Genomic DNA, 23,846 nt, shown 5'->3' with positions numbered 1-23,846 from the left:
GGGGGGAATATGAGCCATGCATACTGGGGGGAATATGAGCCATGCATACAGGGGGGAATATAAGCCAAGCATACAGGGGGGGAATATGAGCCATGCATTCAGGGGGGGGGGGAATATGAGCCATGCATTCAGGGGGAATATGAGCCATGCATACAGGGGGAATATGAGCCATGCATACGGGGGGATATGAGCCATGCATTCAGGGGGGGAATATGAGCCATGCATACAGGGGGGAATATGAGCCATGCATGGGGGGGGAATATGAGCCATGCATACAGGGGGGAATATGAGCCATGCATACAGGGGGGGGGGGAATATGAGCCATGCATACAGGAGGGGGAATGAGCCATGCATACAGGGGGGAATATGAGCCATGCATACAGGGGGGGAATATGAGCCATGCATACAGGGGGAATATGAGCCATGCATACAGGGGGGGGGGGGAATTTGAGCCAAGCATACAGGGGGGGAATATGAGCCATGCATACAGGGGGGAATATGAGCCATGCATTCAGGGGAAGGAATATGAGCCATACATTCAGGGGGGAATATGAGCCATGCATGGAGGGGAATATGAGCCATGCATACAGGGGGGAATATGAGCCATGCATGCAGGGGGGAGGGAATATGAGCCATGCATACAGGAGGGGGAATGAGCCATGCATACAGGGGGGAATATGAGCCATGCATACAGGGGGCGGAATGTTATGATCCGGTGACTTTGGAGCCGCATGAAACTTTCTCTGGAGTAGGTGGAAACTGTACTGACCGCAAAACCTGAACTAACACCGCAACTAGAAGTAGCCGTGGGGTGTGCCTAACAAACCCTAGACACCTCGACACAGCCGGAGGACTAAATACCCCTATAGATGGAAATAGGAATACTACCTTGCCTCAGAGTAGAACCCCAAAGGATAGGCAGCCCCCCACGAATATTGACTGTGAGTAGGAGAGGAAAGATACACGCAGGCAGAAAACAAGATTCAGCAAAAGAGGCCACTCTAGCTAAATAGGGAAAGATAGGACAGAATACTAAGCGGTCAGTATTAAAACCCTTCCAAAAATATCCACAGCAGATAATACAAAAAGTTCCACAATCTAACTAAAGACATGGAATGTATATCTGCCCCTCCAGAGAATCCAACAAGACTGAGAAAATACTGACACAATCTAAGCTGGACAAAAAAACACTGAATAGCACAGAATTATTAAGCACACAGCATGTGTGCCACAAAAACAAAACCAGACACTTATCTTTGCTGATTTGGCAGAAGGCAGATAGAACTAAACCAGGACCAAAACCTCCCAACAACCATGGACAACTGGCAAGGACTAATGAATCCTGCAAGCCTAAATACCCCAGTCAGAACTGCAATCAGCAGATACACCTGACCAGGACTGCAACTCAGGGACAACTGCATTACCACCTACAACCACCGGAGGGAGCCCAAAAGCAGAATTCACAACAGTACCCCCCCCCCTTGAGGAGGGGTCACCGAACCCTCACCAGAGCCCCCAGGCCGATCAGGACGAGCCAGATGAAAAGCATGAACCAAATCAGCAGCATGGACATCAGAGGCAAAAACCCAAGAATTATCCTCCTGGCCATAACCCTTCCATTTGACAAGATACTGAAGCCTCCGCCTTGAAAAACGAGAATCCAAAATCTTCTCAACCACATACTCCAACTCCCCATCAACCAAACACTGGCCGGAGGATCAACAGAGGGAACAACGGGTACCACATATTTCCACAATAAAGATCTATGGAAGACATTATGGATAGCAAAAGAGGCCGGAAGCGCCAATCGAAAAGACACCGGATTAATAATCCCAGAAATCCTATAAGGACCAATAAACCGAGGCTTAAACTTAGGAGAAGAAACCTTCATAGGAACATGACGGGAAGACAACCAGACCAGATCCCCAACCCGAAGCCGGGAACCAACACACCGATGACGGTTAGCAAAACGTTGAGCCTCCTCCTGAGACAACACCAAATTGTCAACCACCTGAGCCCAAATCTGCTGCAACCTGTCAACCACAGAATCCACACCAGGACAGTCAGAAGGCTCAACCTGCCCAGAAGAAAAACGAGGATGAAAACCAAAATTACAAAAAAAAGGCGAAACCAAAGTAGCCGAACTAGCCCGATTATTAAGGGCAAACTCGGCCAATGGCAAAAAGGCCACCCAATCATCCTGATCAGCAGACACAAAGCATCTCAAATAAGTCTCCAAGGTCTGATTAGTTCGCTCGGTTTGGCCATTTGTCTGAGGATGAAATGCAGAGGAAAAAGATGAATCAATGCCCAGCCTAGCACAAAAGGCCCGCCAAAACCTAGAAACAAACTGGGAACCTCTGTCAGACACAATATTCTCTGGAATACCATGCAAACGAACCACATGCTGAAAAAACAACGAAACCAAATCTGAAGAGGAAGGCAATTTAGGCAAAGGCACCAAATGAACCATCTTAGAGAACCGGTCACAGACAACCCAGATAACCGAAATCCTCTGGGAAACCGGAAGATCAGAAATAAAATCCATAGAAATATGCGTCCAGGGCCTCTCAGGGACCGGCAATGGCAGAAGCAACCCACTAGCACGGGAACAACAAGGCTTGGCCGCGCACAAGTCCCACAGGACTGCACAAAGGAACACACATCACGTGATAAAGAAGGCCACCAAAAGGACCTACCAACCAAGTCTCTGGTACCAAAAATACCAGGATGACCAGCCAGCACAGAACAGTGAACCTCGGAAATCACTCTACTAGTTCATTTGTCAGGAACAAACAGTTTCCCCACCGGACAGCGGTCAGGTCTGTCAGCCTGAAACTCCTGAAGAACCCGTCGTAAATCAGGGGAAATGGCAGAAAGGACCACCCCTTCTTTCAGAATGCCGATTGGCTCAAGAACCTCAGGAGAATCAGGCGAAAAACTCCTAGAAAGGGCATCAGCCTTAATATTCTTAGAACCCGGAAGATACGAGACCACAAAATCAAAACGGGAAAAAAACAAGGACCATCGAGCCTGTCTAGGATTCAACCGTTTGGCAGACTCGAGGTAAATCAGATTCTTATGATCGGTCAAGACCACAATACGGTGCTTAGCTCCCTCAAGCCAATGTCGCCACTCCTCAAATGCCCACTTCATAGCCAACAACTCCCGATTGCCGACATCATAATTGCGTTCAGCCGGCGAAAATTTACGGGAAAAGAAGGCACACGTTTTCATCAAGGAACCAACAGGATCCCTCTGAGACAAAACAGCCCCTGCCTTAATCTCAGAAGCGTCAATCTCAATCTGAAACGGAAGAGAAACATCCGGTTGGCGCAACACCGGAGCAGAAGTAAATCGACGTTTAAGCTCCTGAAAAGCAGAAACAGCCGCAGAGGACCAATTCGACACATCAGCGCCTTTCTTTGTCAAATCGATCAAGGGTTTAACCACGCTGGAAAAGTTAGCAATGAAACGGCGATAAAAATTTGCAAAACCCAAAAATTTCTGAAGGCTCTTTACGGACGTGGGTTGAATCCAATCATGAATGGCCTGAACCTTAACCGGATCCATCTCAATAGATGAAGGAGAAAAAATAAAACCCAAAAAAGAAACCTTCTGCACCCCAAAGAGACACTTAGACCCCTTCACAAACAAAGCATTGTCACGAAGAATCTGAAATACCCTCCTGACCTGTTCCACATGAGACTCCCAATCATCAGAAAAAATCAAAATATCGTCCAGATATACAATCAAGAATTTATCAATATAAGTCCGGAAGATATCATGCATGAAAGATTGAAAAACAGATGGAGCATTAGTGAGCCCGAACGGCATCACAAGGTATTCAAAATGGCCTTCGGGCGTATTGAACGCAGCTTTCCATTCATCACCCTGCTTAGTACGAACAAGATTATACGCCCCCGAAGGTCAATCTTCGTAAAACAACTAGCCCCCTTAATCCTAGCAAACAAATTGGAAAGCAAAGGTAAAGGGTATTGAAACTTGACCGTGATTTTATTCAAGAGGCGATAATCAATACAGGGTCTCAAGGAGCCATCCTTCTTAGCAACAAAAAAAAATCCCGCTCCCATTGGTGAAGAAGATGGCCGAATATGCCCTTTCTCCAAAGACTCCTTAACATAACTCCGCATAGCGGTATGTTCAGGCACAGACAGGTTGAAGAGTCGGCCCTTAAGAAACTTACAACCTGGAATCAAATCAATAGCACAATCACAGTCCCTGTGCGGTGGAAGAGAACTGGACTTGGGCTCATCGAATACATCCTGAAAATCAGACAAAAGCTCTGGAATTTCGGAAGAGGAAGAAGAGGAGATGGACATTAAAGGAACATCATTATGAACCCCCTGACAGTCCCAACTAGTCACAGACATAGACTTCCAATCCAACACAGGATTATGTACCTGCAACCAGGGAAAACATAGCACGATAGCGTCATGTAAATTATGCAACACCAGAAATTGACAATCTTCCTGATGGGCTGGCGCCATACGCATGGTCACCTGTGTCCAAAACTGGGGTTTATTTTTAGCCAAAGGTGTAGCATCAATGCCCCTTAGAGGAATAAGGTTCTGCAAAGGCTACAAGGGAAAACCACAACGCCTGGCAAACTCAAAGTCCATTAAGTTCAAAGCGGCGCCTGAATCCACAAACGCCATGACAGAAAATGATGACAATGAACAGATCAAGGACACAGATAACAGAAATTTAGGTTGTACAGTACTGATGGTAAATGAACTAGCGATCCTCTTTGTCCGCTTAGGGCAGGCTGAAATGACATGAGAAGCATCGCCACAATAATAACACAACCTATTCTGACGTCTGAATCCTTGTCGTTCTGTTCTAGACAGAATCCTATCACACTGCATTGGCTCAGGACTCTGCTCTGAGGACAACGACACAGCGCGCACAGTTCTGTGCTCCCGCAAGCGCCGATCAATCTGAATGGCCAGAGACATAGAATCACTCAGACCGACAGGCGTGGGAAACCCCACCATAACATCTTTAACGGATTCAGAAAGACCCTTTCTGAAAATTGCCGCCAAAGCATCATCATTCCATTTAGTCAACACAGACCATTTTCTAAATTTCTGACAGTATAATTCTGCCGCCTCTTGACCCTGAGACAGGGCCAACAAGGTCTTCTCCGCTTGATCCACAGAATTAGGTTCATCATATAATAGTCCTAAAGCCTGAAAAAAGGAATCTACATTAAGCAAAGCCGGATTCCCAGATTCCAGGGAAAATGCCCAATCCTGTGGATCGCCACGCAGCAGGGAAATAACGATTTTAACCTGCTGAATGGAATCACCAGAGGATCGAGGTCTCAAAGCAAAAAACAGTTTACAGTTGTTTATGAAACTCAAAAATTTGGACCGGTCACCAAAAAACAATTCAGGAGTAGGAATCTTCGGCTCTAAAACAGGAGTCTGAACAATATAATCAGAAATTCCCTGTACCCTAGCAGCAAGCTGGTCTAAACGAGAAGCTAATTCCTGAACATCCATGCTAACACAAGACTCCTCAGCCACCCAGAGAAAAAGAGGGAAGAAAAGGCCAAGCAAACTGCAGAAGAAAAAAAAAAAATGACTGGACACCTTTCTTCCCTTCTTCTGAGATGCATTTAACTCATTATTGGTTGTACTGTTATGATCCGGTGACTTTGGAGCCGCATGAAACTTTCTCTGGAGTAGGTGGAAATTGTACTGACCGCAAAACCTGAACTAACGCCGCAACTAGAAGTAGCCGTGGGGTGTGCCTAACAAACCCTAGACACCTCGACACAGCCGGAGGACTAAATACCCCTATAGATGGAAATAGGAATACTACCTTGCCTCAGAGTAGAACCCCAAAGGATAGGCAGCCCCCCACGAATATTGACTGTGAGTAGGAGAGGAAAGACACATGCAGGCAGAAAACAGGATTCAGCAAAAGAGGCCACTCTAGCTAAATAGGGAAAGATAGGACAGAATACTAAGCGGTCAGTATTAAAACCCTTCCAAAAATATCCACAGCAGATAATACAAAAAGTTCCACAATCTAACTAAAGACATGGAATGTATATCTGCCCCTCCAGAGAATCCAACAAGACTGAGAAAATACTGACACAATCTAAGCTGGACAAAAAAACACTGAATAGCACAGAATTATTAAGCACACAGCATGTGTGCCACAAAAACAAAACCAGACACTTATCTTTGCTGATTTGGCAGAAGGCAGATAGAACTAAACCAGGACCAAAACCTCCCAACAACCATGGACAACTGGCAAGGACTAATGAATCCTGCAAGCCTAAATACCCCAGTCAGAACTGCAATCAGCAGATACACCTGACCAGGACTGCAACTCAGGGACAACTGCATTACCACCTACAACCACCGGAGGGAGCCCAAAAGCAGAATTCACAACAGGGGAATATGAGCCATGCATACAGGGGGGGGGATATGAGCCATGCATACAGGGGGAATATGAGCTAAGCATACAGGGGGGGGGGAATATGAGCCATGCATACAGGAGGGGGGAATATGAGCCATGCATATGGGGGGGAATATGAGCCAGGCATACAGGAGGGGGAATATGAGCCACGCATACAGGAGGGGGGATATGAGCCATGCATACAGGGGGAATATGAGCCATGCATACAGGAGGGGGAATATGAGCCATGCATACAGGAGGGGGGGATATGAGCCATGCATATGGGATGGGAGATGAGCCATGCATAAAGGAGGGGGGTCATTATACAATATTGAGCATCATGTGGGATCATTATACAGTATGGAGAACTGTGTGTGGCCATTATACAGTATTGAGCATCATGTGTGGTCATTATACAGTATGGAGCATCATGTGTGGCCGTTATACAGTATGGAGCATCGTGTGGCCAATGGCCATTATACAGTATGGAGAATCATGTGTGGCCATTATACAGTATGGAGCATCATGTGTGGCCATTATACAGTATTGAGCATCATGTGGGATCATTATACAGTATGGAGAACTGTGTGTGGCCGTTATACACTATGGAGCACTATGTGTGGCAATTATACAGTATGGAGCACTGTGTGGCCATTATACAGTATGGAGCACTGTGTGGCCATTATACATTATGGAGCATCATGTGTGGCCATTATACACTATGGAGCATCATGTGTGGCCATTATACACTATGGAGCATCATGAGTGGCCATCATACAGTATGGAGCATCATGTGTGGCCATTATACAGTATGGAGCACTGTGTGGCCATATTTTTTTGTTTATAATTATTGTATATAAAACAGTGTGATCAGCAGTGCTAAATGGCTGTGGTTGGGACGTGGATATGGGTGTGACTAGTTGTGAAATGGGTGTGGTCAGAGGCGTGGCCTAAAATTTGCCACGGCGCACTACGCGAGCCGCAAACTTTATACCTCCTTCAAAAGTTGGGAGGTATGGTACCGCATTTGCCAGATCATGGCAAGTGCTGCAAATCCCATAGGGAATGAATGAGGCCGAACCCAGTGTTGCCGTAAGTGATCCGTTACACGGCACATGCAGAAAAACTGCCGGATCTGCTGCAAAAGGCGACATTCACATCAGCGATTCTTGCCAAAGTCACTGCCGATAGTTTCATACTCACCAAAGGGGAGGCAGCACTAAAAGTGCCTAGGGCAGCAGAAACTCTAAATACGGCCCTGTAAACCAGGTATTGGTACTTTTGGCAGTGTGGACAGGTGCCAAGTCCTGCTGGAGAATGAAATTTTAATCTCCAAGAAGCTTGTTGGTAGAGGGAAGCATGAAATGCTCTAAAATTTCCTGGGAGATGGCTGTGCTGACTTTGGTCTTGGTAAAACACAGTGGACCTACACCAGCAGATGATATGGCTCCCCAAACCATCACTAATTGTGGAAACTTCACACTAGACCTCAAGCAGCTTGGATTGTGTGCCTCTCCACTCTTCCTCCAGACTCTTTATTTACTGAGATAATGACTTTTGGATTTTCATTGGCTGTTAGCCATAATCATCAACATTAACATAAATAAATACTTGAAATAGATCACTGTGTTGAGACTGACCTTAGCAATGATGTACAACTTGTGGGACAGAGGAGAGACTTTGGGGATAAGGGAATACTCTAATTTTACCCCATTATGGCAAAATCAGCGACTGGTGACAAATTTACTGGTTTCTGAGGTTGGGATCAAGGGGAATTCAGACTTTAGAACAGTTAGTAGGAAATGGAACACTTAAAAGCTTTAAGGGTATGTGCACATGTTGCAGATTCCATTGCAGATTTTTCCATGCGAATTCTGCAGAATCCGCAGGTAAAACGCCCTGCATTTTACCTGCGGATTTTGTGTGGAATTCGCCTGCATTTTTACACCTTCGGATTCCTATTATGGAATAGGTGTAAAACGCTGTGGATTCCGCACAAAGAATTGACATGCTACGGAAAATAAACCGCTGCATTTCTGCTGGAATTTTCCGCAGCACGTGCACTGCGGATTTTGTTTTCCAAAGGTTTATATGGTACTGTACACCGCATGGAAGACTGCTGTGGATCCGCAGGGCCGGATCCGCAGCCAAATCTGCAACGTGCACATACCCTAACAAACTACAGAAAGAGTTTGGATTGCCTCACGGCCTCTTCTTTCGATACCTACAACTTATGCATGCCTATCTAACTTAGTTTAGCGCTGCGGCACAGGATATACTGAAAAAGTATTTACTAGACTCAATAGCAGCGGCAAAATACACGACCGGCTTAATTTCAAACATCTATCATAAACTCTCTCAGTCTCGCATTGGGAGACCATCCCGACAGCTACATTAAAAGAGGAAGCAGATGTGATGCTGATTACGGAAGTTTTAAATCCACAATGGCTGTAGGTCTTTTGCGAACATTGTATCAAGCTCGCAAACTTATTGCACAACATTGAACAGACACTCAACCACCGACAGTTAATGAGTTAATAAATAAGCAAAACAATATTATTTGGTTGGAAATTTGACAACACCTGAGGATCCTGGATGAATGTTCCAGGCCTACCATCTGGAGTACTCCTGAGAGGACACATGGCAATTTCTGGCTTCATGAACACTTGTAGTATCATCAATCCAGGTGAAATTATATAAGAAGGGCAAGTACACATGTAAACTACAGTAATTATGATAACTGAATGGCAGATATTCTAATGTATCACATCATAAAAAAATAATAGTATGAATACAGATTTATCTGGAGTGTTATCGGGGAGGGGGGTTGTATTAGTTTGAATGAAAAAAAAAATTGAATCCTTGGAAGATGACAACTTTATTGTATTTTATGTACAACAATAACATAATGATATCATGTAACATTGAAAATATATTTGTTCTACTGATGTCTCTTTGCAAAAACTATTGTGTAGTTTTCTTAATAAAATGATCTAATAAAAAAAGTGTGTCTTATAGTCTAAGAAATATAGTAAGTTCTAAAGTAATTTCCCTCTCTCATTCAATAATACGTCCGTTAAATGTTTTTGTACAATTTGTCAATAACGTACATAGTTTGAATTATTTTTGATGGTCAACAAAATAATATTTTCTAGTAATTCATTTTTCACACTCTAGGTATGATAATGTCTTCTCCTCTGTGTGGGATTTTGACTTCTCATTCCTCATGTTTGGTCCTGTTAAAATATAAACACTTCTATAAACCTCCCATGCTGGGTCGGTTCCAGCAGTGTCAGCACTTGCATTTCGGCGGCTCAGGTTTTTATGTCATATGAGCCCTGCATCCAATTAGTGGTGGCTTCACTGTTCTCACCTTCAGACAAATCGAACAATAAGAGGAAGTCAAAGAGAAGTCACAGTACTGGCTTCCTGTTTATGTTCAATACGTCTGAGGGTGGGGACAGTGAAACTGAGGCTGATTGGACACAGGGCTAGTGTGATGCAACAACCTCATATTTGAGTCCCAGGAATGCAAGTGACGATACCACTGAAACAGCACCGGCACAGAAGGTGAATATGATTTTTTTTATTTTAACAAGGCTAAACATGATGACAATTCCTTTAAGAAAATACCATTCCGTATAAAACATTTCCCACATTAAGAACATGGAAAAGGCTTCTACCCTGTGTGGGTTCTCTGGTGGAGATCAAGAACCGACTTTCGGTTAAAACATTTCCCACATTCTGAACATGAAAAAGGCTTTTCCCCTGTGTGGGTTCTCTGGTGGTGATCAAGATGCGCTTTCTGTTTAAAATATTTCCCACATTGTGAACAGGAAAAAGGCTTCTCACCTGTGTGAGTTCTCTGGTGTCTAACAAAATGTGATTTCTGGTTAAAACATTTCCCACATTCTGAACAGGAAAAAGGCTTCTTCCCTGTGTGAGTTATTTGGTGCATAACAAGATGTGATTTCTGGTTAAAACCTTTCCCACATTCTGAACAGGAAAAAGGCTTCTTCCCTGTGTGAGTTGTTTGGTGTATAACAAGATGTGATTTCTGGTTAAAACATTTCCCACATTCTGAACAGGAAAAAGGCTTCTCCCCTGTGTGAGTTCTTTGGTGTATAACAAGATATGATTTCTTGCTAAAACATTTCCCACATTCTGAACATGAAAAAGGCTTCTCCCCTGTGTGAATTCTCTGGTGCTTAAGCAAATCTGATTTCTGGCTAAAACATTTCTCACATTCTGAACAGGAAAAAGGCTTCTTCCCTGTGTGAGTTATTTGGTGTAAAACAAGATGTGATTTCTGTTTAAAACATTTCCCACATTCTGAACAGGAAAAAGGCTTCTCCCCTGTGTGAGTTCTTTGGTGTATAACAAGATATGATTTCTTGCTAAAACATTTCCCACATTCTGAACATGAAAAAGGCTTCTCCCCTGTGTGAATTCTCTGGTGCTTAAGCAAATCTGATTTATGGCTAAAACATTTCTCACATTCTGAACAGGAAAAAGGCTTCTCCCCTGTGTGAGTTCGTTGGTGCATAACAAGATTTGATTTCTTGTTAAAACATTTCCCACATTCTGAACAGGAAAAAGGCTTCTCCCTTGTGTGGGTTCTTTGGTGTCTAACAAAATCTGATTTCTGGTTAAAACATTTCCCGCATTTTGAACAAGAAAATCTGTTCTCTGCTGTGTGAATTGTTTGATGTTTAATAAAAGACTTTTCAAGGGGAATGCTATTTCCATATTCGGAAGATGAAATCGGCTTCTTTGGTTTAGGAACAGTTCGCTTTTTAAAGCTTATTTTGTGACTTTGATTTTCCTTAGTAGTTGGTAATGAATCAGAAGACAGGACCTGTTTCAAAAGATCAGAAGACAGATCTTTGCTGTGAAGGGATGATGGTACATCTGGCATAATGACATTCACTTCAATTGTATCCTGTGTGATCTCAAGATCATCTGATTTATAAATTGAAGATGTCAGCGGCACCTCTGATCTCCTGGTACAGTAATCTGCTAAGAATAAAACAAGTTATTATTTTTCAATGAAATATCCTCAAATTTAATTTTTGAACATTTCTACTTAAACTGTCATTAATAATGGCAAGTTATGTAAAATATTTGAATTATTCACCAACAAAATGACAGTTGACAGTCTAATAGAAAACCTCATGGCATGAACCAGTGGAGCGTGGTGTTCAACTGTTTGTTCATTCTACCTCCCAAATATGGAATAAAAAGCCACCAATGTTATGTAGACAAAATAATACCAATGAAAAGTTCTACTCATCTTACAAAAAACAAGTCCCCACTCAGGTCCATCATCTGTCAATGGAAAAACAGAGGTTTCTACATTAGTAGTGGCTTGAAAAGCAACATGGCTTCCATAAACCAATCTTGCAAAATCCACTCTTCCAAAGTTAAATCTCCCCCTCGCTTCGGAGCCTTGCAGTGTGCCCAAACCACATTTAGCATCCATGTATTTGGCATTACTATAGCGAGAAGAACTCACTTAATTTATGGTGCGTGTGTCTTCTGGAGCACAATCTGGGCACTATGTGTTGGGTAATAAAATGGTATATTTTTAATTTTTACTCTCCAACATCCACTGAACGCTAATTACCGGAAAGTGGCTGTGGAGTCAAAATTGTCACTACTTCTATAGATTAATTCACAGAGGGCTATACTGTCCAAAATGGAGTCACTTTATGGGGATTTCTACTGCTCTGGTTTTCCGACATTGTCATATTAGGGATTCTACAAATGCTGTGTCCCATCTTCTCTGGGATCTGCTAATATGACGTCTGCTTATTCATTCTGTAGGCGGCGCTGGTAATGGAGGAGACAACAGAACCAGAAGCTCTGGGGGGCACAGACTGTCGAGCCACCAAGTTTAAGGTGCCTGCAACCTGTGATACCATCTATTCCGGCGGGGGTACCATCCATTCTGGCAGTTTGGGTGTGCACGCTGTCCAGCTAGAGTAATTTGCACCCTACTTCAGCCAACTGGAAAGCACCGCACTCCACTGAAGCTTGAAGCATATTGCCGGAAGCTGCAAGATACAGGGTTGTTCTCTGTTGTGAATTCTGCTCTTGGGCTCCCTCCGGTGGTTGTTAGTGGTAGTGCAGTTGTCCCTGGATTGCAATCCTGGGCAGGTGTCTCTGCTGATTGCAGCTCTGAATGGACTATTTAGGTCTGCAGGATTCATTAGTCATTGCCAGTTGTCAATTGTTCTTGGAGGAATTGCATCTCTGTCTGGCTCCTCATGCTCTGCTATCAATTCAGCTAAGATAAGTGTCTGTTTTTTTGTCCCTGCAGCATACTTGCAGTGTGCTTAAAGGCCCCGTCTCACGTAGCGAAATCGCTAGCGAGATCGCTGCTGAGTCACAAGTTTTGTGACGCAACAGCGACCTCAGTAGCGATCTCGCTATGTGTGACACGTACCAGCGATCAGGCCCCTGCTGTGAGATCGCTGGTCGTGTCGGAATGGCCTGGACCTTTTTTTGGTCGTTGAGGTCCCGCTGACATCGCTGAATCGGTGTGTGTGACACCGATCCAGCGATATCTTCACTGGTAACCAGGGTAAACATCGGGTTACTAAGCGCAGGGCCGCACTTAGTAACCCGATGTTTACCCTGGTTACCAGCGTAAATGTAAAAAAAACAAACACTACATACTCACCATCTGATGTCCGTCAGGTCCCTTGCCGTCCGCTTCCTGCTCTGACTGACTGCCGGCCGTACAGTGAGAGCACAGCACAGCAGTGACGTCACCGCTGCGCTCTGCTCTCACTGTACGGCGGCACACAGAGCGGGAAGCAGACGGCAAGGGACCTGACGGACATCAGATGGTGAGTATGTACTGTTTGTTTTTTTGGTAACCAGGGTAAACATCGGGTTACTAAGCGCGGCCCTGCGCTTAGTAACCCGATGTTTACCCTGGTTACCCGGGTGCTGCAGGGGGACTTCGGCATCGTTGAAGACAGTTTCAACGATGCCGAAGTCGTTCCCCTGATCGTTGGTCGCTGGAGAGAGCTGTCTGTGTGACAGCTCCCCAGCGACCACACAACGACTTACCAACGATCACGGCCAGGTCGTATCGCTGGTCGTGATCGTTGGTAAATCGCTATTTGAGACGGGGCCTTTACTGTTCAGTGCAATTTATTGTGTTTTTGTCCAGCTTAGACTTTGTTTGGATTTTCCTGTCATGCTGGATTCTCTGGAGATGCAGATATACATTCTATGTCTTTAGTTAGATGTAGATTATAGTAGTATCTGCTGTGGATATTTTTTAGGATTTTAATACTGACCGCTTAGATTTCTGTCCTATCCTTTTCTATTTAGCTAGAAGTGCCTCTTTTGCTAAATCCTGTTTTTCTGCCTGCATACGTCCTTCCTCTTAAACTCACAGTCAATATTTGTGGGGGGCTGTCTATCCTTTGGGGCTCTGCTCTGAGGCAAGATAGAATTCCCATTTCCAACTTTAGGGGTATTTAATCCTCCGGCTGTGTCGAGGTGTCTAGGTCGTGTTAGGTACACCCCACGGCTACTTCTAGTTGCGGTCAGTTTAGGGTTGCGGTCAGTACAGGTACCACCTACTCCAGAGATAGTCTCATGCGGCTCCAGGGTCACCGGATCATAACAGTTCTCCTCTGGTTCAGTCCTCTGTACTCAGCTCCCAGCTTGTGTATTTGTTTCTAGTTGTGACCCCAGCTTGTTTACTGACTACTCGTGTCTTTTCATTTTGTATTTTCTCTTCCCTCACGGTTGCAGTTAGACTACCTGACTATTCTTCTTGCCATCTCATACTACTGAAAAGCAAGAATCAATGTGGCCCAAGCCTAGGGATCTGTGTGTAAGTCCAGATGTAAAGGGGTTAAAGAAGATAAAGGATGATGGGCAAAACTATGACTATATAACACACCTACTGAAATAATCAAGCTTAACAGTCTTTTTAAGTAAAAAAAAAAAAATGAGCAACTAACGGCAAAACCTCTTTGGGGTAATTAGAGTATGGGACTGTTAGCAATATAAACTATTGTAAAGGCCAATATTTTCTATCAAATTAATTTCAACAAGAAATATACTTTTAAATAGAGCTATTTATAAGGTTGTGTGCGCACGTTGCGTATTTGCTTGCAGAAATTTCTGCAAGGTTTCTGCATCTCTTGGCAGAAAAATGCAGCTGATAATACGCGCGGTTTTTCTGCATTTTTGTGAATCCAAAGAGCTAAATAAAGATATATTAAAAAAAATAAAAAATAGTTGTGATGTTATTTCCTTGTTAAACCTCTTCAGCCTGATACCCTCATTAATATTAAATAAAGACAGACACACATCAGCCTATGTAGGAGTATTAATATAATTAACCTACATATGCTGTAACAAAAAAACAATTATCAGAAATCTGCGTGAAATGCTATATCTTTATATTTCAAAATATTTAAAAAAAATTGTGTGGGCTCCCACTTAATCTTCATAACCAGCAGAGGAAAAGCCGACAGCTGATATTAATATTCTGAGAAGGAGTCAATAGCCAAAGGTTCGCAGGCTACGAGTATTAAAATCAGCTCACAGCTGTTTGCTTAGCCTTTACTGGCTAGTTTACAGGGAAACCCCAGAAAAAAAAATTGACATGGGTTCCCCCTATAAAATCAAACCAGCAAAGGCTAGACAGACAGCTGTGGGTTGATATTAATAGCCTGGGAAGGGGCCATGGATATTGGCATCCCCCCAGGCTAGAAACATCAGCTCTCAGCCGCCCCAAAAATGTTGCATCTTATAGAGGCACCAATTCTGGCACTTAGCCTAGCTCTTCCCACTTGCCCTGTAGCGGTGGCAAGTGGGGTTAACATTTGTGGGGTTGATGTCACCTTTGTATTATCAGGTGACATCAAGGCCACAGGTTAGTAAGGAAGAGGCGTCTATAAGACACCTATCCGTTACTATCCATAGTGATATTGTATAAAACACAGATACCCAGAATAAAGTCCTTTATTTGAAATAATCACATAGACTCCTTTATTGAATCAAAATTTACCATACTTACTGAACGCCTAATCTCCGAACTCCCTTGTCTCCTGCAAACAATCAAAAAATGATAAACCAACATATAATACTATCCTGTCCACCGTAGTCCATTTAATACCGAGTGTCCCACATCGATCTCACGTGTAGAACAGTCACATCAGGAGATGTGACTGCTCTACCCGGCCTCTGGCGATACACTTCGGGAATAATTACCTCCTGTCAGTGTATCACTGCGCTGCCGTGAGAGTTCACCGGAGTTCATCAACTCTGATGCACTCATTTACGGCACTACCGCTGTGTGAGAACTTTCCCACGCAGCGATGCCTTAAGTGAGAGCAACTCTCACGGCGGCTCAGTGATACACTGCGGGAGCGATTACCTCCTGTCAAAAGACGTAGCCGGATGGGAGTAGTAGTCCCATCAGATGACGCATGGGTATACACGTCGCATGAGTACACACACACGCACATATTCTCCGCACACACACAGACACACGCACATATTCTCCACCCACACAGAGACACATGCACATATTCTCCGCCCACACACTCTTCCTCCTTCTGACATTAATTCTCTTTGACAATTAGCTGCGTTTTTGGCAGCAAATCCGCAAACCTTTTTACACCTGCGTTTTTGCTGCAGATTTGACTGACTCAATTAAAGTCAATGAGTCAAAAATGCTGCAGAAACGCAAAAAGAATTGACATGCTGCAGAAAATAAAACGCTGCAAATCCGGACAGAAATTTACTGATAATGTGTAGAACACTTCAGGATTGTCATTGAATTACTTTGCTTTAGTATTCCATCGCGTTTTTTGGAGCATTAACACACGTAAAAAAAAAACCCAGCAAAAACGCATTGTGTGCTACAGCCTAAGGCCGGCGTCACACTAGAGAGTTTTACAGACGTATGAGAGGCGGAAAAACAACGCATTGCACACGGACCGATTCTCTATGGGGCAGCTCCTATCTGCCGTATATTTCTCAGCCGTATTTAACGGGCTGAGAAAATCACAGCATGCTGCGTTTGTCAGCATATTGCGCAAAAAATCCGCCAATGAAAGTCTATGGGGGTGAGAAAAATACGGATTACACACTGACCATGTGTGTGACTTGTGAAAAATACGCGCCGGTGTCCTATAAAAAAGCTGGCAATTCAGTGCAGTGTGCAGTAAAAGCACACTGACAGGTTAGAATAGATAGAATAAATGTCTACACATAGTAAAGGAAGGTGTGTGTGTATATATTATACATATACTCCATAATGTGTGTGTGTGTGTGTGTGTGTATATATATATATCTTACTATGTTCATTAAATAAAATGACCTGCCATTATGATTCTCCAGGTCATTACAAGTTCATAGACACCTAACATGTCTAGGTTGTTTTTTATCTAAGTGGCGAAAAAAAAATCCAAACTTTGCTAAAGAAAAAAAAATAAATTGCGCCATTTTCCGATACCAGTAGTGCCTCCATTTATCGTGATCATGGGTTGGGTGATGACTGATTTTTTGCACACTGAGCTGATGTTTTTAATTATACCACTTTTGTGCAGATACGTTCTTTTGATCGCCAGTTATTGCATTTTAATACAATGTCGTGGAGACCAAAAAAACATAATTCTGGCGTCTCGACTTTTTTTCTTGCTGCGCAGTTTAGCGATCAGGTTAATGCTTTTTTAATATTGATATATCGGGTGATTCTGAAGGCAGCGATACCAAATAGGTGTATGTTTGATTTTTATTTTTTGTTATATAGAATTGATCAATTGTTTGCTAAATGTCTCATTTTTGTAATACAGTTAGAAATCAATATGTGCATTTGCACGTTATGTATTGCGTTCTGACCATAAGCAGTGCTGGCCTCTCCCCTCTTGTGCTTTGATTTTTTTTTGTTTTATTTTAAATAGGGCAAAAGGGGGGTGATTAGAACTTTTTTTTTTTGTAATATTTTTAAAAACATTTTTTTTCTACTTTTGGCATGCTTCAATAGCCTCCATGGAAGACTGGAAGCTGCCATAACCCAATCGGCACAGCTACATACAAGCGATGATCTGATCACCTGGATGTAGCAGAATTACTCACTTGATATGAGCGCTCACCACGTGGCGGCGCTCACAGCAAGCCAGCAGTGACAACCATAGAGGTATCCAGGAGACCTCTGGTTGTCATGCCAACCCATCGGTGACCCATGATCACGTGACGGGGGTCATTGATGGACGGATTTCTGGCGCGATTGCCGGAAGCGCATGTTAAATGCTGCGGTCAACGTTTAACGTGTTAACCCATTATCTACCAATGACCTTTTATGGGACGCCTAATATTTTGCTTCTAGCAACTAAGATTTTATAATTTTTATAATTAGGTCCAATTTTTTGTGTTGTGTTTGTAAAATGAATGTTTGCAAAATAGAAAATCATGTCATTGTCATTTTTAATTGAATATTGAGACGCCCTTTTCTGAAAAATCCGTAAAATGAAAATTTCTAATTTGGCAAGTAATGGGTTAATAGCCGAGGGTGGATCACGAATCCACCTGCGGCTGTTCCTTGCACATGTCAGCTGTTCAAAACAGCTGACATGTGCCGGGAAATATGTGCGCTCACCGCCGGAGCCCACATCAAAGGGAAGGTGTCTGACATCGGCGTACATTTACGTCCGATGTAGGAAAGGTGATAAGGACTAACACGGAGTTACAGACTCAGATAACTGAGGCAGGGCGATCCCACCACAATCAAACTATCATACAGATGAACAGGTAAAAAAAGACATAGAATAAAAAACTATGTTACATCCCCAACAACAGGGTATGTATGAGGGGAGTGCTCAAACACTCAACCGGAGTTGCACTCATTTATGGTGGACCACTGGAGCTACTATGTTACATACATAGTTACATAGTTATTAAGGTTGAAGGAAGTCTGTAAGTCCATCTAGTTCAACCCATAGCCTAACCTAACATGCCCTAACATGTTGATCCAGAGGAAGGCAAAAAAAACCCATGTGGCAAAGAGTAAGCTCCACATTGGGGAAAAAAATTCCTTCCCGACTCCACATAAGGCAATCAGACTAGTTCCCTGGATCAACGCCTTATCAAGGAATCTAGTGTATATACCCTGTAACATTATACTTTTCCAGAAAGGTATCCAGTCCCCTCTTAAATTTAATTAATGAATCACTCATTACAACATCATATGGCAGAGAGTTCCATAGTCTCACTGCTCTTACAGTAAAGAATCCGCGTCTGTTATTATGCTTAAACCTTCTTTCCTCCAGACGTAGAGGATGCCCCCTTGTCCCTGTCTCAGGTCTATGATTAAAAAGATCATCAGAAAGGTCTTTGTACTGTCCCCTCATATATTTATACATTAAAATAAGATCACCCCTTAGTCTTCGTTTTTCCAAACTAAATAGCCCCAAGTGTAATAACCTATCTTGGTATTGCAGACCCCCCAGTCCTCTAATAACCTTGGTCGCTCTTCTCTGCACCCGCTCTAGTTCAGCTATGTCTTTCTTATACACCGGAGACCAGAACTGTGCACAGTATTCTAAGTGTGGTCGAACTAGTGACTTGTATAGAGGTAAAATTATGTTCTCCTCATGAGCATCTATGCCTCTTTTAATACATCCCATTATTTTATTTGCCTTTGTAGCAGCTGCCTGACACTGGCCACTGAATATGAGTTTGTCATCCACCCATACACCCAGGTCTTTTTCATTGACGGTTTTGCCCAGAGTTTTAGAATTAAGCACATAGTTATACATCTTATTACTTCTACCCAAGTGCATGACCTTACATTTATCCCCATTAAAGCTCATTTGCCATTTATCAGCCAAAGCTTCTAGTTTACATAAATCATCCTGTAATATAAAATTGTCCTCCCCTGTATTGATTACCCTGCAGAGTTTAGTGTCCTGTCCAGAAGAGTAGAGAAAGTATTAGTGCCTCCATTTCAGGAGAGATTGTGCAGTAATCTGAAATTCTTAGGATCGAAAACATAATGTCATTTATAACACGGAGTGAAGCTATGAATCCAGGAATCGAGCCATGCTAACACATCTCCTGCAGGCGTGAATAAATGTATATTACAGCCATCAGCCACGCACAGCTTAGAGATACAGTACAGACCAAAAGTTTGGACACCTTCTCATTTAAAGATTTTTCTGTATTTTAATGACTATGAAAATTGTACATTCACACTGAAGGCATCAAAACTATGAATTAACACATGTGTAATTATATACTTAACAAAAAAGTGTGAAACAACTGAAAATATGTCTAGATGGAGGCCCGATTCTAACGCATCAGGTATTCTAGAATATGCATGTCCACGTAGTATATTGCCCAGCCCACGTAGTATATTGGCCAGACACGTAGTATATTGCCCAGTCACGTAATATACAGTACAGAGCCACGTAGTATATTGCCCAGTGACGTAGTATATTGCCCAGTGACGTAGTATATTGCCCAGCGACGTAGTATACAGCACGTAGCCACGTAGTATATTGCCTAGCAACGTAGTAGATTGCCCAGCCACGTATGTCACAGGTTAAAAAATAAAAAATAAACATACTCACCTTCCGATCCGAGGGATTCCTTGTAGTTCTAACATACTCACCATACTTGTAGTTCTGTCGCCTGTGCGCGGTACAGGCGGCAGCTTCTGGTCCCAGGGTGTGATGACGTCGCGGTCACATGACCGTGACGTCATGGCAGGTCCTGCTCGCGCAGGGCCTGTGATGACGTCGCGGTCACATGACCGTGACGTCATGGCAGGTCCTTCTGCCATACGATCCTTGGTACCGGAACCTGCCGCTTGCACAGAGCGGTTACCGGAGGGTGGCGAGGAGCGGGAAAGGCAGCGGAAGGTGAGTATATAATGATTTTTTAAAATTATTTTTAACATTAGATCCTTTTACTATTGACGCTGCATAGGCAGCGTCAATAGTAAAAACTTGGTCACACAGAGTTAATAGCGGCGGTATCGGAGTGAGTTACCCGTGGCATTAAGCGGTCCGTTACCGCTGGCATTAATCCTGTGTGAGCCGTGACTGCGGGGAGTATGGAGCGGCCGCCCGGCACTGACTGCAGGGGAGTAGGGAGGGACTAACTGGACAGTACCCGTCGCTGATTGGTCGCGGCAGCCATGACAGGCAGCTGGCGAGACCAATCAGCGAATGAATAACTGTGACGGAAGTTGCCGACAGAAGGACAGAAAGACGGAAGTACCCCTTAGACAATTATATAGATATTTTAGGTTCTTCAAAGTAGTCACCTTTTGCTTTGATGACTGCTTTGCACACTCTTGGCATTCTCTTGATGAGCTTCAAGAGGTAGTCACCGGGAATGGTTTTCACTTCACAGGTGTGCCCTGTAATGTTTAATAAGTGGGATTTCTTGCCTTATAAATGGGGTTGGGACCATCAGTTGTATTGTGCAGAAGTCTGGTGGATACACAGCTGATAGTCCTACTGAATAGACTGTTAGAATTTGTATTATGGCAAGAAAAAAGCAGGTAAGTAAAGAAAAACAAGAGGCCATCATTACTTTAAGAAATGAAGGTCAGTCAGTCCGAAAAATTTGGAAAACTTTGAATGTGTCCCCAAGTGCAGTGGCAAAAACCATCAAGTGCTACAAAGAAACTGGCTCACATGAGGAGCGCCCCAGGAAAGGAAGACCAAGAGTCACCTCTGCTTCTGAGGATAAGTTTATCTGAGTCATCAGCCTCAGAAATCTCAGGTTAACAGCAGATCAGATTAGAGACCAGGTCAATGCGACACAGAGTTCTAGCAGCAGACACATCTCTACAACAACTGTTAAGAGGAGACTTTGTGCAGCAGGCCTTCATGGCAAAATAGCTTAAAATAGCTGCTAGGAAACCACTGCTAAGGACAGGCAACAAGCAGAAGAGACTTGTTTGGGCTAAAGAACACAAGGAATGGACATTAGACCAGTGGAAATCTGTGCTTTGGTCTGATGAGTCCAAATTTGAGATCTTTGGTTCCAACCACCGTGTCTTTCTGCGACACAGAAAAGGTGAACGGATGGACTCTACATGCCTGGTTCCCACCGTGAAGCATGGAGGAGGAGGTGTGAGGGTGTGGGGTGCTTTGCTGGTGACACTGTTGGGAATTTATTCAAAACTGAAGGCATACTAAACCAGCATGGCTACCACAGCATCTTGCAGTGGCATGCTATTCCATCGGGTTTGCGTTTAGTTGGACCATCATTTATTTTTCAACAGGACAATGACCCCAAACACACTTCCAGGCTGTGTAAGTGCTATTTGACCAAGGAGAGAGATGGGGTGCTACGCCAGATGACCTGGCCTCCACACTCACCAGACCTGAACCCAATCGAGATGGTTTGGGGTGAGCTGGACCGCAGAGGGAAAGCAAAAGGGCCAACAAGTGCTAAGCATCTCTGGGAAGTCCTTCAAGATTGTTGGAAGACCATTCCCGGTGACTACCTCTTGAAACTCATCAAGAGAATGCCAAGAGTGTGCAAAGCAGTCATCAAAGCAAAAGGTGGCTACTTTGAAGAACCTAGAATATAAGACACATTTTCAGTTGTTTCACACTTTTTTGTTAAGTATATAATTCCACATGTGTTAATTCATAGTTTTGATGCCTTCAGTGTGAATGTACTATTTTCAAAGTCATGAAAAAACAGAAAAATATTTAAATTTAGGTGTGTCCAAACTTTTGGTCTGTACTGTATATCATGGCACAGGTGTAATGTATTTTATGTAGTTTATCACAACCTTCCTTGACGTTATTTGGTTTTAAAAGAAATTGAAAATTCAGTATAAAAGGAAACGCTGTTGTTACAGTACAGAAATTTACACTTGGCCTCACTGCACATTTAATGTTGTCGATCATAAAAGTTAAGTTTGAGCAGAAAGACTGGACCTGGTCTTGTAGGGATCATATGAGCACATTCAGCACCACAGAAGGAAAAGAGGTAGATTCATCCAATAAGATATCAGGGATCTAGGAAGCCAAAAGCATCATTATCCTCCGCTTTCCCTTACAGGCCCATTATAGTATTTTTCTTCAAGAGAATTTCTAACTTATCAGCACATTCTACATACGCTGTCATTTGGCTTTGCAGTTTACAGACCTTGGCAGGTTACGGTCAGCGTCTCCTAATTTCAGGGGGTAGGTGGATCCTCCAGGCTATATGTTCTATAGAAAAGGGCTTTTAATACCCAAAGTCATTTGAACAGTTTTGGGTGGAGGAGAATGTTGCGATCTAAAGGCAAAATGGGGATCACACGATTGTGATACAGCCAGACTACACCACCAATAAAGCAGCCACAGCCGGGGACTGAGAAGAATCTGTGACTTCTCTGCATTTAGTGGTTACTACTCACCTGGGTAGTCATATGTAGGAATCTCCTTACACCGCTCATCATCCCTCTCATATGACTCTGTAGTATTAATATGGGTCAGATCTTCACCCTGAAACAAATATTGTAAAAGTCACAGAGAGAAGGAGAAGTCACATCTATGATCAGCTCTAATCCTGCCATCTCCACCGTTCTCATTACACAAGTATAAACCGGATTACTTACCGGTAATTGTATTTTATGGAGTCCACGACAGCACCCACAGAGAGGAGTTTTGCCCCCAGGAACAGGAAACCTACAGATAAAAAGAGGCAGTCCCCCTCCCCTCCAGAATTGATTACAGAGTACAAGAGGAACCGCCAAAAAAAATTAGAACATCTTCATAAAAACCACTCAATGGTACCCATGGTCAAAATTACTGTTATTGTGAACTGTTAATCAAGTTGAAGATTAAATAATCTCTAAAACGCCTAAAGGTAAAGATGACACATTTCCTTTGTATTTTAGGCAAAAAAATAAAATATATTGTCATTTTTTACATTTTAAAAATTACAAAAAGGAAAATGGACCTATGCAATGTTTGGGCACCCTTGGATATTTCTGTGCTAAAATAATTTTGACCAAGGTTTCAGACCTTAATTAGCCTGTTAGTTATGGCTTGTTTACTATCATCGTTAGGAAAGGGCAGCTGATGCAAATTTCCCAGCTTTATAAAAACCTAGCCACCTCTAACCTTGTACCAAAATACAACAGTCATGGGTTATTCTAAGCAGCTACCTTGAACTCTGAAAATGAAAATGGTGGTGGTCCACAAAGCAGGAGAAGGCTATAAGAAGATAGTAAAGCTTTTTCAAGTTGCTCTTTTCTCAGTTTGAAATTAAATTAAGAAATGTCAGTTATCAGGAACAGTGGAGGTCCAGATAAGGTCTGGAAAAGCAAGCAAAATTTCAGTGAGAGCTGATTGTAGGATTGCTGGAGAGGCAAATCAGAACCCCTTTGTGACTGCAAAAGACCCTCAGAAAGATTT

The 23,846-nt window shown here is 43.1% G+C and overlaps 1 protein-coding gene across 2 annotated transcripts in view; it reads right to left on the bottom strand.

Annotated features, from left to right (window-relative positions):
• Positions 1-9,295: 9,295 nt before the first annotated feature.
• Positions 9,296-23,846, bottom strand: part of LOC143767959 (uncharacterized) — a 29,412-nt gene continuing 14,861 nt past the window's right edge. The window contains exons 6-7 of one of the 2 annotated variants that reach the window (XM_077256525.1): positions 22,844-22,931; positions 9,296-11,454 (exon numbers count right to left, since the gene is read on the bottom strand). In XM_077256525.1, coding sequence (XP_077112640.1) covers positions 10,115-11,454; positions 22,844-22,931 — 1,428 coding nt within the window. In that variant the 3' untranslated portion in view covers positions 9,296-10,114. The remainder of the gene's footprint in view (positions 11,455-22,843; positions 22,932-23,846) is intronic. The other variant, XM_077256526.1, reaches the window with a different exon arrangement.

This window comes from Ranitomeya variabilis, chromosome 4, assembly GCF_051348905.1.
Source record: "Ranitomeya variabilis isolate aRanVar5 chromosome 4, aRanVar5.hap1, whole genome shotgun sequence".
In the NCBI taxonomy this organism is placed as follows: domain Eukaryota; kingdom Metazoa; phylum Chordata; class Amphibia; order Anura; family Dendrobatidae; genus Ranitomeya; species Ranitomeya variabilis.
Note: the sequence above shows the minus strand (reverse complement) of the source record. Positions and strands in the feature narration are given on the sequence as shown.